At 35.8% G+C, this 15,340-nt stretch overlaps 1 protein-coding gene across 1 annotated transcript in view; it reads right to left on the minus strand.

The window, feature by feature from the left end:
- The window catches only part of nos1apa (nitric oxide synthase 1 (neuronal) adaptor protein a), a 76,897-nt gene that overhangs the window by 17,590 nt on the left and 43,967 nt on the right, over positions 1-15,340 (minus strand). Inside the window, exons 5-7 of the mRNA XM_043241906.1 lie at positions 13,271-13,379; positions 9,581-9,722; positions 7,239-7,396 (exon numbers count right to left, since the gene is read on the minus strand). Coding sequence (XP_043097841.1) covers positions 7,239-7,396; positions 9,581-9,722; positions 13,271-13,379 — 409 coding nt within the window. The remainder of the gene's footprint in view (positions 1-7,238; positions 7,397-9,580; positions 9,723-13,270; positions 13,380-15,340) is intronic.

Here is a 15,340-nt window from a genome sequence, read left to right on the forward strand (position 1 = left end):
AAGCTAGAACATGGGGGGGTATTAAAATATTAGAAGTCTGATTTCCCAGATAATTAGCAAAAAATAATTTATTCATTTTGTTTGATAAATGGTTGGAAACTAAATTAAAGAAAGAAAAAAAAAGAATTCTGTAGAAACTGTAGCCTACTCTTAAGACAGTGTCACAGAAAGGCTTCAGATGTGATAAAAACACCCTTACTTGGATATTAAATTACAGTAGACTACATTAACTTGTAGTCTACCAGCCTCATTAATAAGACAAATCAAACATGCGGCTTCTTGAGATCTTGAGGCTTTGAGGCCCTTGAGCTTTTCAAACTTGAGTAGCCCTGAGGAGAGGAACATGACATTGGGGACTACAATACAATGCTAAAGGATTTTAACAGCAAAGTCAGTGAGGATGTAAGTGAGCACTGTTACCTTTCTCACTAACATGACAGTCTCAAGACAATAATGTCTGAGAAGTCACAAGAGAAAGCCGTTTGCATTGTTATACTTATAACACTAAAAGTTGCCTCAGGGTACCGACACACCCTAGACAATAATACAGCTTCAAAAAGATCAGACAAAACTAGCGTGTCTATTTAAACACAGTCCACGTGGATTTCCTCCATTGAGATGTCAGGATTTAAAGACTATAGAACAATGACCTGAAACATCAAACAATCTCAAATAACGACTTTTTACTGCGAATTTATAAAGGATCCTTTTCCCACTGTGGTGGTTTCATTCAGCACCTTGAAAAATACAGAATGGCGTTAAATATCATGAGCTGGGATGGTTGTCAGACTCTGAAGGAGAATCAAAAGAGGTCCAAGCTGTTAAATAGCTAACTAACACCAAGGATGATTAAGTGCCACCATAAAGCTGTTGGCTTTTATTGTCTTCCACGCTTTCAAACTAATGTTAAATGTCACTGTAACACATTAGCATATGGATAGAAGTGAATGAACTAATCATGCATTGAATAATCGTGCATCCTTTCGAAAAATTCTAAATTTATGACTGAATGAATTATAAAGACAAAAGGGCTTTGTTATAATGTCTGAAAGATCATTGAAAGTGAAATGCCAAAGCTTTATCAGCATTTAGACTACACGTCCCAGCATAGTCGAAGTTGCTCAGTTGAAATTCATTTATAGTTAGCTTTTTTAGAGATCCATTGTTACCTAGCAGAAACGATTCAACATCTGTTTGGTTTCCTACGGTTACAGTTTTCTGCATGAATACTAAATCAAAAGTGTTTATTTTATTGTCCATCTCTTATTTTGCATTTCCTCCTTTGTTAAAGATTGCAGAAGAAAAAGCACCTTAAGTTTTTTCTGTTTCATTCGTGACACTCTAATGCATTGGAGTACCAAAATACAAAGCTTTTATACATTTACGAACTAACATGCATTATTTTAAAAGATTTATGTTTGCAATTGCGAAGTAAACAGTAAAATGTGTAACTAACTTTTCTAGGTATATATGAGTTCATTTCTCAAGAGCTCACGAATGGCAAACTTCAAAGTGATATAACAAAACTGGCCGCAAAGGCTCTCAACGCAGAAAGCTTTTCCTTCGCCGAGTCGGTTCTTTAATGTCGCCTCTCAGCTGCAATCAAGTGAATGCATTTAGAGGGAAAACAAAGGAAAAGGATGCTAATTAAGGCAAAGTAAGGCAAATCTATAGCAACACGGCAAAAGAAATTGTGTCTAAGCGCTGTGAGCTTGCTGTCTGAATTGAATATTATGGAACAGGAAGACTGGAAGCTGCGAAATAAAACAAACACTAGAAATAAATATATACAATCTATATATAAACTTGTTTACAAGACAGCATTATCTAAAGCAACTCTGAGCGACACATCTGTCAGATGGAACCCATGACCTGAACATTGCTGGCATCATGTTCTCTTATTGTGTGCAACAAGGACAGTGGGTTTGTGTTGACCAGCCAAGCAAGAAAGTTAGGAAATTTAGGAAACTAAATAAAAGTTACTAAACAAAAGTTATTAAAACAAAACAAAACACAGATGAATACACACAAGAGTAGTATTTTTTTATTCTTAAATTACAGAGCGTTTAAAGATAAAGCTCTTATTTCTCGGGTGGGACCGAGTGTAAAGCCCTCTGAAGCTGCACTGAAACTGCAATTTGGACTTTTAACCCTTTGATGCTCACTGAAATCCACTATACGGAGAAAAATCTTGGAATGTTTTTCCTCAAAAACCTTTTCTTTTCGACTGAAAGAAAGACATGAACATCTTGGATGATATAGGGGTGAATAAATTACTGGGATATTTTAATTCTGGAGTGAACTTATCCTTAACTAAGTGGAATTGTAAAGGGGGGCTTAAATAAGAACCACAAATCTTTATAATCCCATCTACTGCAGATAAAAAAAAAAAAAAACTAAACAAAAACCAAACATCATAAAAAACAAAAACTGGAGTGATGAGGGGGGAGGAAAGCCTCAAATTTCTAGTCCCATCTAACACAGACGTGAAGCAGCACACCCTAACCCTCTGGCTTCTCTAAAGTGTCTAACCTCCAATCTGCTACAAACAGCAATGCATTGGGGAGGATTTTCTAAAATTGAGCACTAGGGCAAAAGTAAAGCTGCCTCTTGCACGGTTACATGGGCTGAACCCAGTTCTTCATGAATTATCCAGAGAAACTGACATTGCTTTGAAGCACATTTTGGCTTACGGGTACCATCTAGCATTTCAGGCCTGAGGGCTCTTGAGAACGAGCCTCCATACCACCATTCCCCCATTCCCCAAAATCCCATCTCCAAACACTTTTCACATCGACAGTCTGATCTGGATAGACACTGCTTCTTCAAAATAAAGAAACAGGGATATATTTACACACAGTCTTCTCACTTTCAGCCTGTGATGTCCAGCTCCTCAGGGGTCTGGCTGGTTTTAGAGAGTTATTCTACCTGAATCCAGGAGATATATGGGCCCTGTAACTAAAGGGAACTATTTTGTGGTAGAAACCTGGCTGTTTGCCTGGCAGAGATTGTCTGATATGATCAGAGTTTTGAGGTAGCCTCATTTCTCTATATTTCAGCCTCAGCTATGAAATTCCCACAGCAGCAGGCTGCCACAGAGTTTCCAGACTGTGGTACGGAGGCCTGACATTGGGTAAAGTTCAGAACTGTTGAGGACTAATTGCTTTCATTAGTTATTCAGTGGTCGTTTTGTGCAGAAATCCTCCAAAGCACACTGCGGTCTCTTATAAAATTGGATGCAACCACTTGTGCACACCAAGAGTCTCTAGCCCATTCATAATCAAAGCTCAGAGAGGAACGCCATTCAAACAGTCACAGAATCTCCAAACTTCTCTTTTTATTAGAAAGCATCTGCCAATTTCCAAAAACAATATGGTGGGGTGAACCACAGATTTGCTGCTCTAATTAACTGCCTGCAGGATAGGAAACACAATAAACATGGTAATTTGTTCTACTTTGCATATTAAACAAGCACACACACACACACACACACACAAATCATATTTGTAAATGTCACTGTAAACTGATGTAAAGCCAACCATCCCACATTTAATGTGGGTAAAATACATAAAGATTCAGGCTCTGGTTCTAAAATGAATCAATTTTGAAATATTTATACAATATTAAAAAATAACAAATTAAATAAATAAAAACCTCTCTTTAAAATTAAATTAAATTGAAGTAGCACACTAGACCATTTGAGTTTCATTTATTCTTTTGCCTGACAATTTTGATTAGCGATTACAATAAAGTGACAAGGTCATGTTCAAAATGTGGATTAAAAATGCACTTAAAATAGAAAAGGTCACATTCCTAAGTGAAATACCAGTCAAAATAAAATCTGTTTATATATAAATTCCATTTCAGAAAGGGCCAAAAAAAATCTGCATTCTGCTCACTAACTATATCCATTCATTATAACCATTCACACATATTTGACTTACTAATCAATTCTACAAATAGATCTCCAAGAATGAATTGGGTAAAGTTTCTCTTTAAAGCATGCACTGGGATTTTAAAACCTCTCAGTTACTGATGAAGAAATTAATTATCTGAGAATTAGCAAGGTTTAAAAAAAATAAATAAAAAAATTTACTGATTCACATTAAATCAATCGATACCAAATTTTGGTACCTGAGATCACATCTTATTGCGCATGTTACACAGAAACAGAGAGCATCAAAATAGAAAAACAAAATTTAAATGTATATTTTATATTTATATATACATTTAAATTTTGTTTTTCTATTTTGATGCTGGACGGTTGTAAAGAACATTTCACTGCATGTCGTACCATGTATGTATGTGTATGTGACAAATAAAATTTGAATTTGAGAGAGAGCGCGAGAGAGACCCTGTGACATGTCACCCCTGCAACTCTTTAAAACACGACACACAGGGCAGAACCAAAATGTTCTGAAGTGTGCTTACATTTCTATGGTCATACGGTTTCTGCAAAAACTCGTTGGCGGAGTCCATTCATAGAAACATAATTTACTCTATACCACAGAATGCCACAGAATTCATCATCACTTTTTGGATGAATAAAAGAAGGTCGGTCACTTCATTCTAATTGTTACATGAACTAGTGTATGTGAATATTAAAATGCAAAAGACGGTTTAAATATGAATCCTGCATGTTTCATTTACCTCAATATGTATGAATGGCGGAGACGCGGTTTTGTTTACTACACAAATACTGAAGCACACGTGAACTCGTGGTCATTTTCGGCCTCTGCAGCTCACTACGTGACGGCATGAACAAGAATTTAAATCTCCAGAAATGCTGTGTCATAAGAATTTTACTGTTTCATTTGAGAAAACTAGCATTATATCATATACTTTATACACACAGAAACTTCACAGCAAACAGAAATATATTTGACTTTTATTGCTTTTGCAGAATATAATATATGTTTTCACAAATTCCATTCACTGTCACATTTATCCTCACTAACCACTCAATTTTCCAAAAAAATGTTTCATGTCTTTAATACATAAATAAATAAAGAATAATAATTAAAAAATTCTAGGGTCTTAATCTTCAAAATGTTGAAATTGAGAGTTATGGACAAATTTTTTGTTATCACACACCGAAAAGGTACTGTTGAACTGGTAAAGGTACTCAACACGCACACAGAGCACAACTGACTGCAGGCTTACGAACAGCTCTGACACTTGTACCAACCCTAAAAAACAGCATGAACTCCTACACAATCAGTCCGTTTCCCCTCCACAAGTCCTTGAGGATAGCATGAGTATCCCTGTTCTGCAGTGTACAACAATCTAAAATGATCTGCTTATGTAGGAGTATGACAGCATGCTCTCAGAGGCTTTATTCATAAAGACATTTGCTGAAATGCTAAATTTAACCTCCTGCCAAAAGTGCCAAATGTACACATGTATGATTCAGTTATAAAAGTGACATTTCTTTGAAAACCAAAAACGGGAATTATATATTTAAGATCAAACAACCTTTTCGATTACATTCACACTCTTGGCGTTTGGAACTGGTATTTTACTGGTAATCTTATACTGTCCCATTCACACAACAGCAGGCAGAAAAGGATAAAATACTGCCTGTATGATCAAGCAACCGAAGTCAGTAATTTGAATAATATCTGTTACCATGGTAGTAGTAACAGATGTCAATAGAAAATGTCAGTGGGTGTCATATCACACACCTAAACTTGTGATAAAGTTTGTCTGTGACAGTGAGCTTGTCGCAAATAGTTGTAAAAATCTGACAAATAAGTTCATACATATAATGGCCAGAGAATGATAAACAGCCAATATTTTAAATGTATATTAGGTAACACTTTAAGGTGTCTTTGTTATACATTATGTGTAATTAGTATTTCAATAATTACTAAATGGCAATTAATACCTAACTATAAAGTACTGTAAGTACAAGCAGTACTCTGTATTTAAATGCAAAAATTCTACATTATAACTACATTATGCCAAAACTTTAAATAAAATATTGAAAAATACAATAAATTATTTGCATGCAATTGCTTCAATCAATCAATAAATTAATTTAATAAAACATACATATTGTTCATCCCAACAACAAATCTATTAAACAAACAATAAAAGCACATTCTGTAGACTGCACTTTAGCCATAGCCTCTTTATTTGGAATTAAGACTGGTATGAATTTCTCAAATATAAAGCCCAAACCAAAGGAAGACATAACAAAAAATATGATACTTATTTAAAATTCAGGTAGCAGCTGATGCTCAAGGAAACAACAAGGCATGGGTTTTATCTAGGAGCCACATTTTTGTTAATCACACTGCCCCCTTTATCCATGAGACCAAACCTCATTTGAGTTATACTGGATAGCAAAATTTCCATTTGGGTCAAAAAAAACCCTTTGAAACCAAATGAAATAAGGACACGGTACCTCCGAGGCTGGCATGGAAGCTTTCTCTGGCACAGAGTAAAAGTTTCTGACTGGCTTATAAATCATGGAACAATCATCTGAGACAACCCAAACATTTCTGACATTGTAATTTCCTGAGCAGAGGAGTGTCTTATCAGCCTCAGACATGATTCCAGCCTCATCGCCTCAGACACTGATGCAACAAACCCGCAAAATTATGCCTGAGCGGAAAGATAAACAGGCATCAGCGAGGTAGAACAAATAAGCTATATGGACAACAGAAAGCCTGCATTCAATGGAATGAATACTCATAATGCTATTTATAGGCTGACTCGAATCCTCAGTCCAACTCTATTAGAATGCTTGTCATTTGGATACGTCCAGATGGTGAAACTTATTCATAGAGACGAATCCGATTCTATGCAACCGATACTCCAGTACCTTGTTTCTTACTTTCCTCTCCTCTGCACTAAACTGTCATTACGATAATGATTCTCTTGAAGAATGTCTGAGCTAGTCAGGGTCACACTATCATTACATAATCCTTCGCAGCACAGCGGCTTTCACAGTACAAGATTATGCTAATGGATTTATAGCTACATCTGGACCCCAGGCTGAACACAGCCGCGAGCATAAAACAAACCTAATCTGCAAAACAATAAATACGTGCTGAATAACCTTCCCTCAATTACTCAAGTTAATTGGAAGATACAACGCAAAGGATGTGTGCGTAAAAGCTGATCTAAAGCATTTTAGCAAACCACTTCGAGAGCTCGACATTATGGAAATTGTGGTTAATTATTGATATGGATTGAATAATTAAGTGGGCAAGCGAGCCGCAGCTGGATACCTTTTTGTCCTTGGTGACATCTTCCTCTTTCTTGGCCGCATCCAGGTCAGTGACTCCACGACTGAACTCGTCCATTGTGCTGTCGGGGAGGGGAAGCTCCTCTGCATCAATGTCTGTCTCATCCGCAGCCGGCTTTTCGGCCCCTGTGAGCTCCCGCCCTTTGAAGAGAAAAAATTCATCTTGATAAATATTTATTACCGAGACGGAAAGCATGATATAGGGGTTAAGGGAAAAATTCACTAAAAAAAACTTAAATTAAGCATAAGCCTAGTAGTTTGTCTACCTATATACGCATTGTCTTGTTGGAACATGGGAATTTTCAAAGGGACTGATTTTTTTTTGGATGCTTTTATTCACAAGCAGGTATATACACAGATTCATTTTGACCAAACACTGATGTTGAGTGTGTTAACTGTGGATCCCATGTAGGACGGTGGTGTTACTGATATGGGGCCCCATGTATGTTTTGACCACACCTTCAGTCGGTCTGTACAGTATTTCTGGAAATGGATAGTTGACATGACATGGCAAGCAGTGACAGCCGTATCCTGTGGTGCGACATGCTATACTACATGTAAAACTATTCTGAACAACATTCTTTTACTGGAATTGTATATCATGCATTGGATTTATTACGTTAACTGAAGGACTAAATGGAATATTTATATTTAGAAAAACTTGTCACACTGAAGTAAATTACAATCAAGAAATAAATACATACACACACACACATTTATAAATTAGATAAATAAAAATCAATCAATAACTTAACTGGCATCAAATTATAATACAATTTGGAGGAATTATTTTAGGGTGACAGTTTAACCCAGATCATAAACTCTGTATTGTGTTACCGAACATAGCATGAGAGTTAAAAAAGGAAATGGACTGGGGTCAGAGGCATTTACTGTACACTTAAACACACGTACAGTAATGGGACACACAGTCCCTCACAGATTTTCTCCAGTATTTCCACTGTCTAAAAGGCAAATCTGAAGCAGAAAAAAAAAAGTCTGCATTCAGGAAGATGCAAAAAGATAAATAAAATAATACTCCTATGTACAGACATTCCCACATTTGTCCAATATCAAATCTGAACTCATAGCATGCGAATATTTAAGCTAATTTATATCAATTCAATTATATACTTGGAAATTAGGTTAATTGACATCGCAAAAAGATGCAAAAATATATTTAAATCTCCAGCTACTTTATATTTCTCTTGCACATTTACAAAACACAGATTTTATTTCTGCGTTAAGAACATCTCTTGCTGGCATATATGCAACCTTTATATTAAGTAGACTACTATGTACTTACATTCAAAATTAAATAAAAAATTAACATGTAAATACTGTACATGTTTTTACATTGCATTTACATGTATTTATATAACAAAATATTGCATGTAACTACACTTGTAATTAGTTTCTATACCTACATTTGTAATTACACTGCTGACCCATCTTTACTAAACCCAGCCATAAACCTACCCATACCACCAAACCTGTCCCTAACCTTACCTGTATCCCACCTCAACAACAAGAAAAGTGTTTGGTAATTCATAAGAACAGTACACTGTACTTATTTTTTCTGATGCAAGCACACAGTTAAGGCCACCTAATATAAAGTGGCACCAATTATTTTTTTCTTTTTCATTTGTTCCACTAAATATAGGCTATAAAACACTATACTTATTTGTTGGCAGCTTCTGCAGTAATTTAAGCAGTTACGCAGTTTGGTTCTGAAGTGTCAGCTCTGAGACCGGTTTGCTGTTTCCCTATGGAAAGGGGTTATTAAGGTCTCCCTGTCCTATCACTGGGACAGCAGTGGAGCTGTTAACCGTAGTGAGTCCGTTCCATGTGACACTGCAGAGTGTTGGCGCTGGGGAATCCTGTGCGGATTAGATGCAGCGCGTGGGTGAATGAGAGCTCATTTGCATTTGAAAAAGAAAACCTGTCCAGAGGGAGCTGTGGGAGGATGATCGGCCTGAACCTCTGGCCCATGCACCGTAAGATCTGCCCCTCAGACACAAGCAATCATAGGTGCTGTTCCATTCTGCCTATCAAAGCTCCCGGCTCACAAAGGCTTCCTCTAACGCACTGCGCTGGATTGCACCAAAATACCTTGAACAACCGCATGGATCCTCCCTTTGCTAAATCAAAGTGTGTCAGGGATCATCAAGAAGATCGCTCATCTGTAATCTCATCACACCAAGTTCAAGGGGCACAAACAGCCAATCAATTAGAGGGAGTTTGAAGAATAAAAACCTGTAGTGAAGGATGACTACACTGATATGACAAAGAAGTGGAAAGAAAAGAGGCTACAGCTCATTAAAATACCTGTTACTCCAGAATCTGTGCACGTCTTGTCAGCTTCGCCGTCTTCCTGGCCATCTGCGTTTTGCTGGGTGTGCTGCAGGCTAAGTTTATGACAGACCTCAAAAGCCTGACCCACTGTCCGCACTATCCGCATGGCTTGGCTCTACAGAGCAATGAAAAAGTGCTTAGTAATGTAAATTCCACGAAATCAAAGTTCCTGGTGGAAACAAAAATTCTGGAAGTCATTTTTAATTTAATTATTATTAATTTATTCATTATATTTAATTATATAATTATATTTAATTAATAACACAAGGGTCTTTATTAGAAATAAAAATGGACGGACTGTTTACTTTATACATTCTAGACATGCATTTCTTATGCTGGTTTTAAAAAAAATATGCAGAACTATTAGAGAACCAAAAAACACTGACTCATAAAATAAACAAATACATAAACATGTATGCAGATAAATGAAAAAAAAAAAATAGGCAAATGCATAAGCAAATAACTAAGCCCATGAAAGATCAAATTAATAAATGAGGATATACAGGATAAATATAGCATACATAAACAGATACATATTGCGTATGATATACACAAGCGGACATATAGTACACACACGTACACATTCTGTATATTCTACCAACAGACAATTTGACACTGCAGGTCTTGATGCCCAATTATGATTTGTTGCCTTTATCTGATATCGCCTAGAATGACACCAATAATGCATTGACTGTATCATTTTACAACTAAACAAAAGCATTTTCGTATGGGAAAAAAAAAAAAAAAAAAAAAAAAAAAAAAAAGAATCAAAATATAAAAATCACTGCAGTGTGTTCATTACAAATAAATTGATTATTAAAATTACAAAAGTTCAGTGAAGTGCAGTGGGTGATTTCCTCTTATCTTAGATTAACATATGAGATAGGCTATTGCACATATCTAAATGCTACGCATCAGATATTTTTCCCTCATCAGCTCCCCAATTGTTCACTTAAGACAGAACAGACATGCTTGCGTGAATACTTAAATACACACATACACAGAATTGCAGAATTAATCTGGATCACGCGCTGTCAGAAACGCTATGTTATATGCACTTTCTTCTGATGACTGTCAGCGAAATGTACAAATAAAGTAACTTCAAGATGTTTAATTACCATTTGGACAGGGATATGCAAAATTGGATGTTTATATAATATATGTTTATAATAGGAAGTTTATACAATTATATATGTATATACACTGGATGATCTTTAGCAACTGAAAGTTGTCAAAATCTGACACTGGCTGAGGATATTAAGAAGCCTCTGAAGACTCCATTCAGTCAGGGAACAAAAACAAAAGGACTCAAACAAAAGAGAAATTCTCATATGACTCATACCTGTTCATTTGATAAAATCATGACAGCTTTTGGTTTCCACTCCACACTTAATTTTAGAGGTTTGTTGTAAGCCAGCAAATGTGGAAAACAGAAGTGCAGCCACTAGGAAATTTCAAGTTTAGCAATTTTTTAAATCTGATATTAAAACTTAAGAATGCTTTAAAGTGTTAAAGATATTTTTAAGTACCATAGTTTGCACAGAAGCAATGCAGTAACATATATAAAAGGTATGGAAATATATTTGATTGAAAGCTGATGCAAATTTCTCAATTAATTTAACCTCTCAGTTTTCATTGAAATAAGACTCTAATCTGAATGTCAGTTTATGTAAATTGTTAGTTGTTAAAATCCATTAAGTGTTAAAACATTAGTCAAGCTGCATTTAAACACCGGATACAACCGCTGGTCTGCAGACTCCATAAGAGCATTGCAAAAAAAATGACCTATTCCACAAAATGCTGAAGAACTGTCATCAGTTTTTGATAGATGGCAAAAAAATTCAACAACATTATTTCAGCTAAAATGTCTGTAGACCGTAAGAGATGAAATTTAAATCAGTGCAGATCTATTCAGTTTGTTGAGAGCACACGAGCAGTTGATGTACAATTACCCAGAGCAGCTCTGAATCGCTCCGTGATGCTGGGGTGAAATGGGCCAGACAAAGCTTTCAACTCAAATGAGCGACTTCTTTCTAAGGAATCTTTGTTAAACAAAGAATACTGTTTTATTGATTGCCTTTCCCCATGGCCAAACTTCTGCTGTATAACTCTATGGCTATTGATGAGCCACATTTTTTTTTAATGATGAAAGAAACATGGGTAAAATTTAGTCCATGTGTCAGGCTTTCATAATAACCGTTTTCTATGCTACATAGTTTTTAATATTGTGGCAAGCTCATCACAGTATGCTCATTTTGTATGCTATTTGCAATTTCACATCTAAAGAAGAACGAGGCATGAAACAAACAAAGTCAGATTATAGATGACTGGAAAGCTGTATTCAGATTAGTGTCTGTTGTGTCTCTTAGAGTCTTTCATGTGAAAGGTCTGCTCAGACTTAGAAAACAAACAAAACACAGACTAGTTTCAGTGGAAAAATATGATGGTGATTTGCATTTAGGTCTTAACACATTTTTTAAATATTGGTTAATTCAACATAAAAAAAACCTATAATAATTAAAATAAATATAATAATTCATGGGTCATTTTAAAAAAGTTTTTTTTTTAATAAAAAACTACCATATCATTTATGGTGACAAATGACAAAAGCAAAGAAACATTCAGAAGGTTCCGTTTGTTATTTTATTTATTTATTTATTTTTGTGTATGTATGTATCTAATATCGTTATTCATAGGATCTGAGCAAACATGGACTAACAATTAACAATTGTATTTTTATTTGTAAAGATTGACACTATTTTTATGGTGAATTTCTGGAGGAACTGCCTATAAAAAAGATTTTTTTACAGTGATTGAGAGAGAAAGAAACGACTACAGCAGATGACGTGGTGACTTAATGCAGTCATACTGTATTTGTCCAGTACAGTACCCATACCCCCATGCTTATTTGACGTCTTGTATTTTCACATACACTTCTTGTACAGTCTGTTCTCAAGCCCTTAGCGCTCAGAGATCCTTGTGTATACAAACTTCTGTCATAATGTGATGTGATGTGTCATGGTGACAACTACTGCCGAACATGAATTCCTCTATATATTTATAGACTGTGTAGGCACCAGTTCTGGAGAGGAAAAAATTATTAAAATAATTATTTTCTCTTTTTCAAAAATCTTATTTTGATTCTCATGACATTGTAGATTAATTGCCAATATTAAAAATAAATATTTAAAGCAGTCAAGCAGAGAAAAACAGATTCAGATGTCAAATCCTTCTCAGAGGTGGTGGGCGTCTTTAAACAGTTATTTAGCTTTCATATTTGCCTGATTCAAATCCAGTACAGAAGCATGAAAGGGATCAGAATTCGACAGCTTTAAGAACTAAAAGCATGCGCTGTCAGTATATCATCTACATGAGCTGCTGCTGGATCATTGTAGTGCTCTGCATGCTAGACCGACTGAGAAGAAAAATATAGCCATTCTGAAAAGTGCACTTCAGTTTCATGGCCAAGGGCTGCTGTTCCCTTTTTTCTGATGGGTTTTTCAACTATATGCCTTGAAGTAAAATGAAACAAGTGTGCTGAAGAGGGAAAGAACTGTCAGTAGCCTTCATTCGCTTGGAGCTTCAATGACAGGATTCTATTGTCCAAGGAAAACCATCAGCACTCAATGTCCTGACTAGAAGACACGCTCAAGAGATTCCTACCTTTTTCTTTGATTTGAAGACGTTACATCGAAACACGTTGCTCTGTCCATCTCTTGCTATGTAACTGAAGATCTTCAGATCTTGAGAGTCGTGCGATACGTAGAATATCCTGTTAAAAAAAAAAAAAAAACAACAATGTTCAGTACCGTCATGGACAGTAGGTTAAGTTGGAGTAAAAACGAGAAAAGTATTTACTAGAAAACTTCTTGTACCCTTAAAAGCTTGTACCCTTTATTCCTGCATTTGTCTTGCTATATTTTGGTCCAAAAGACCACAGTGCACCCTTTTAGAAGGAATCCACTAATATTGTGATTAGAAATGACCTTTGGCTGTGTATTTTTGTTGGGCATCCAGACAAAAATGGTGCTTGAAGTGCACCAAATAAAGCAACATGAGTCAAAGAATCACATTCAGTTTTAGTGTGACACTGTGTGAGTGCGTTTAGCCCGAAACAAACAAGCAAGAAACGAGTAGCAAAGCAGATCAGAGTGTAAAACACTACATAAACCAAAAGATAAATAACTGACACCATGCAAATCCAGATCAATTTTCCTCCACAACAGAGTGGAGACAACGCAGCTGTCACAAAGCACTGAGGAAATTCCTGAGCAGATATCTTGTTGAAAAACACGAATAAAACACATCTATGTTGTCAATTGCAACTACTTTCATGCACATCCTCAGAGAATCTCAGAGAGAACCTTAAAGTGCCAAAGAAATGATAGACAAATAGCTAGTTTGCTAGACAACATGACACATTCACCAAGAAAAAGCAAGCTGGTTTAGTGCCTGCCAGTTTGGCGGGGATACTTTGTATTTTGCTATCACTAAACCTTGACAGACAAAAAGAAAAATTTTAGATTGTTTCAGTGGGTTTGTCAGAGACTGAATAACTGGCAGCACGGAGCAGAAATGCCTAAAACGGCATTCAAATCACGATACTACGGATATGAAAGAAACGTATTGGTACCCAGAGACTCTTCATTCTCTCTAATTACAAAGAATCACTTGTGCAGCCATAACTACCAAACAATTAGAGCGGAGAATGTGACTCATATGAAGCTGCAAAGTCATTACACAGATTGGAAGGTCATGTGGCGTGTATCATACAATATCTGTAAGGCAGCTAGGCAGATATTGCATATGCAAGCAATCTGTGTGTGCATCTTTCTGTATATACAAAACACTTAAACGGACGTGTGGTAATTGGAAACTTCTGATATGGATTAGAAACACTGAACTTTACTTTAATTCACACAATACCTTTAACAAAACAAAATAAAAAAAACTGCTCATCAGGGTGAAAAAAGGCCATCATATATCCAACAGCTCAACTGAACAGATGAGTTTCTAAAACTTGACGTTGCATCTTGAGAACAATTCTCACAGAGATAAAAATTACAGTTGTGTGAAAATGTCTAAAAACACGTAACCCCCCCCACACACACACACTTTTTTATATTAAATGTAACATTGTTTTTGTATTACACTTCAAGAACTTTTTTTAAAACCACAGCAAATAATAGTAGCCTAAGAAAGTTGACATGATTAAAGGCAAGTAAACAGCCAGTAAATAAGAACCAATACGCAAATAAACATAAATAAAATGTAACCATTACAAATAAAATTATGGATAACAGTAGTATTCAGCTACAGAAATGTAATAATTAGGGTAAAATAACACTATAAGCACTATATTGCAGGGTCAAACAGAAAAATGGTAATTAAACTTATTGGTTGTAATTTAATCAAATACTATATTGATCTCACCAAGAACAAGTGTAGGTTGACTTTTCGTGATAAAGGCTTGATAGTGAGGAAATCTGTTTCTAAAGCTCACAAACATCCTGAGCTAGTGTATTAAATATTTATTTTACGATCACTACAGTCTTGATTTGGACCAGTGCAGACTTGATATGTATCCGACGCTCACACTACTGAGAATGTCAGCATATTACATGTCAGAGCTCGCAGATACAAGATTGCAGTGATACTAAAGTGATCGAATACACCCTGTAAAAAGAAGATGTACTTAAACAGCAGTCCGCTCAGGGATACATTCTGATACAC

Source organism: Puntigrus tetrazona, chromosome 6 (assembly GCF_018831695.1).
Source record: "Puntigrus tetrazona isolate hp1 chromosome 6, ASM1883169v1, whole genome shotgun sequence".
Taxonomy (NCBI): Eukaryota; Metazoa; Chordata; class Actinopteri; order Cypriniformes; family Cyprinidae; genus Puntigrus; species Puntigrus tetrazona.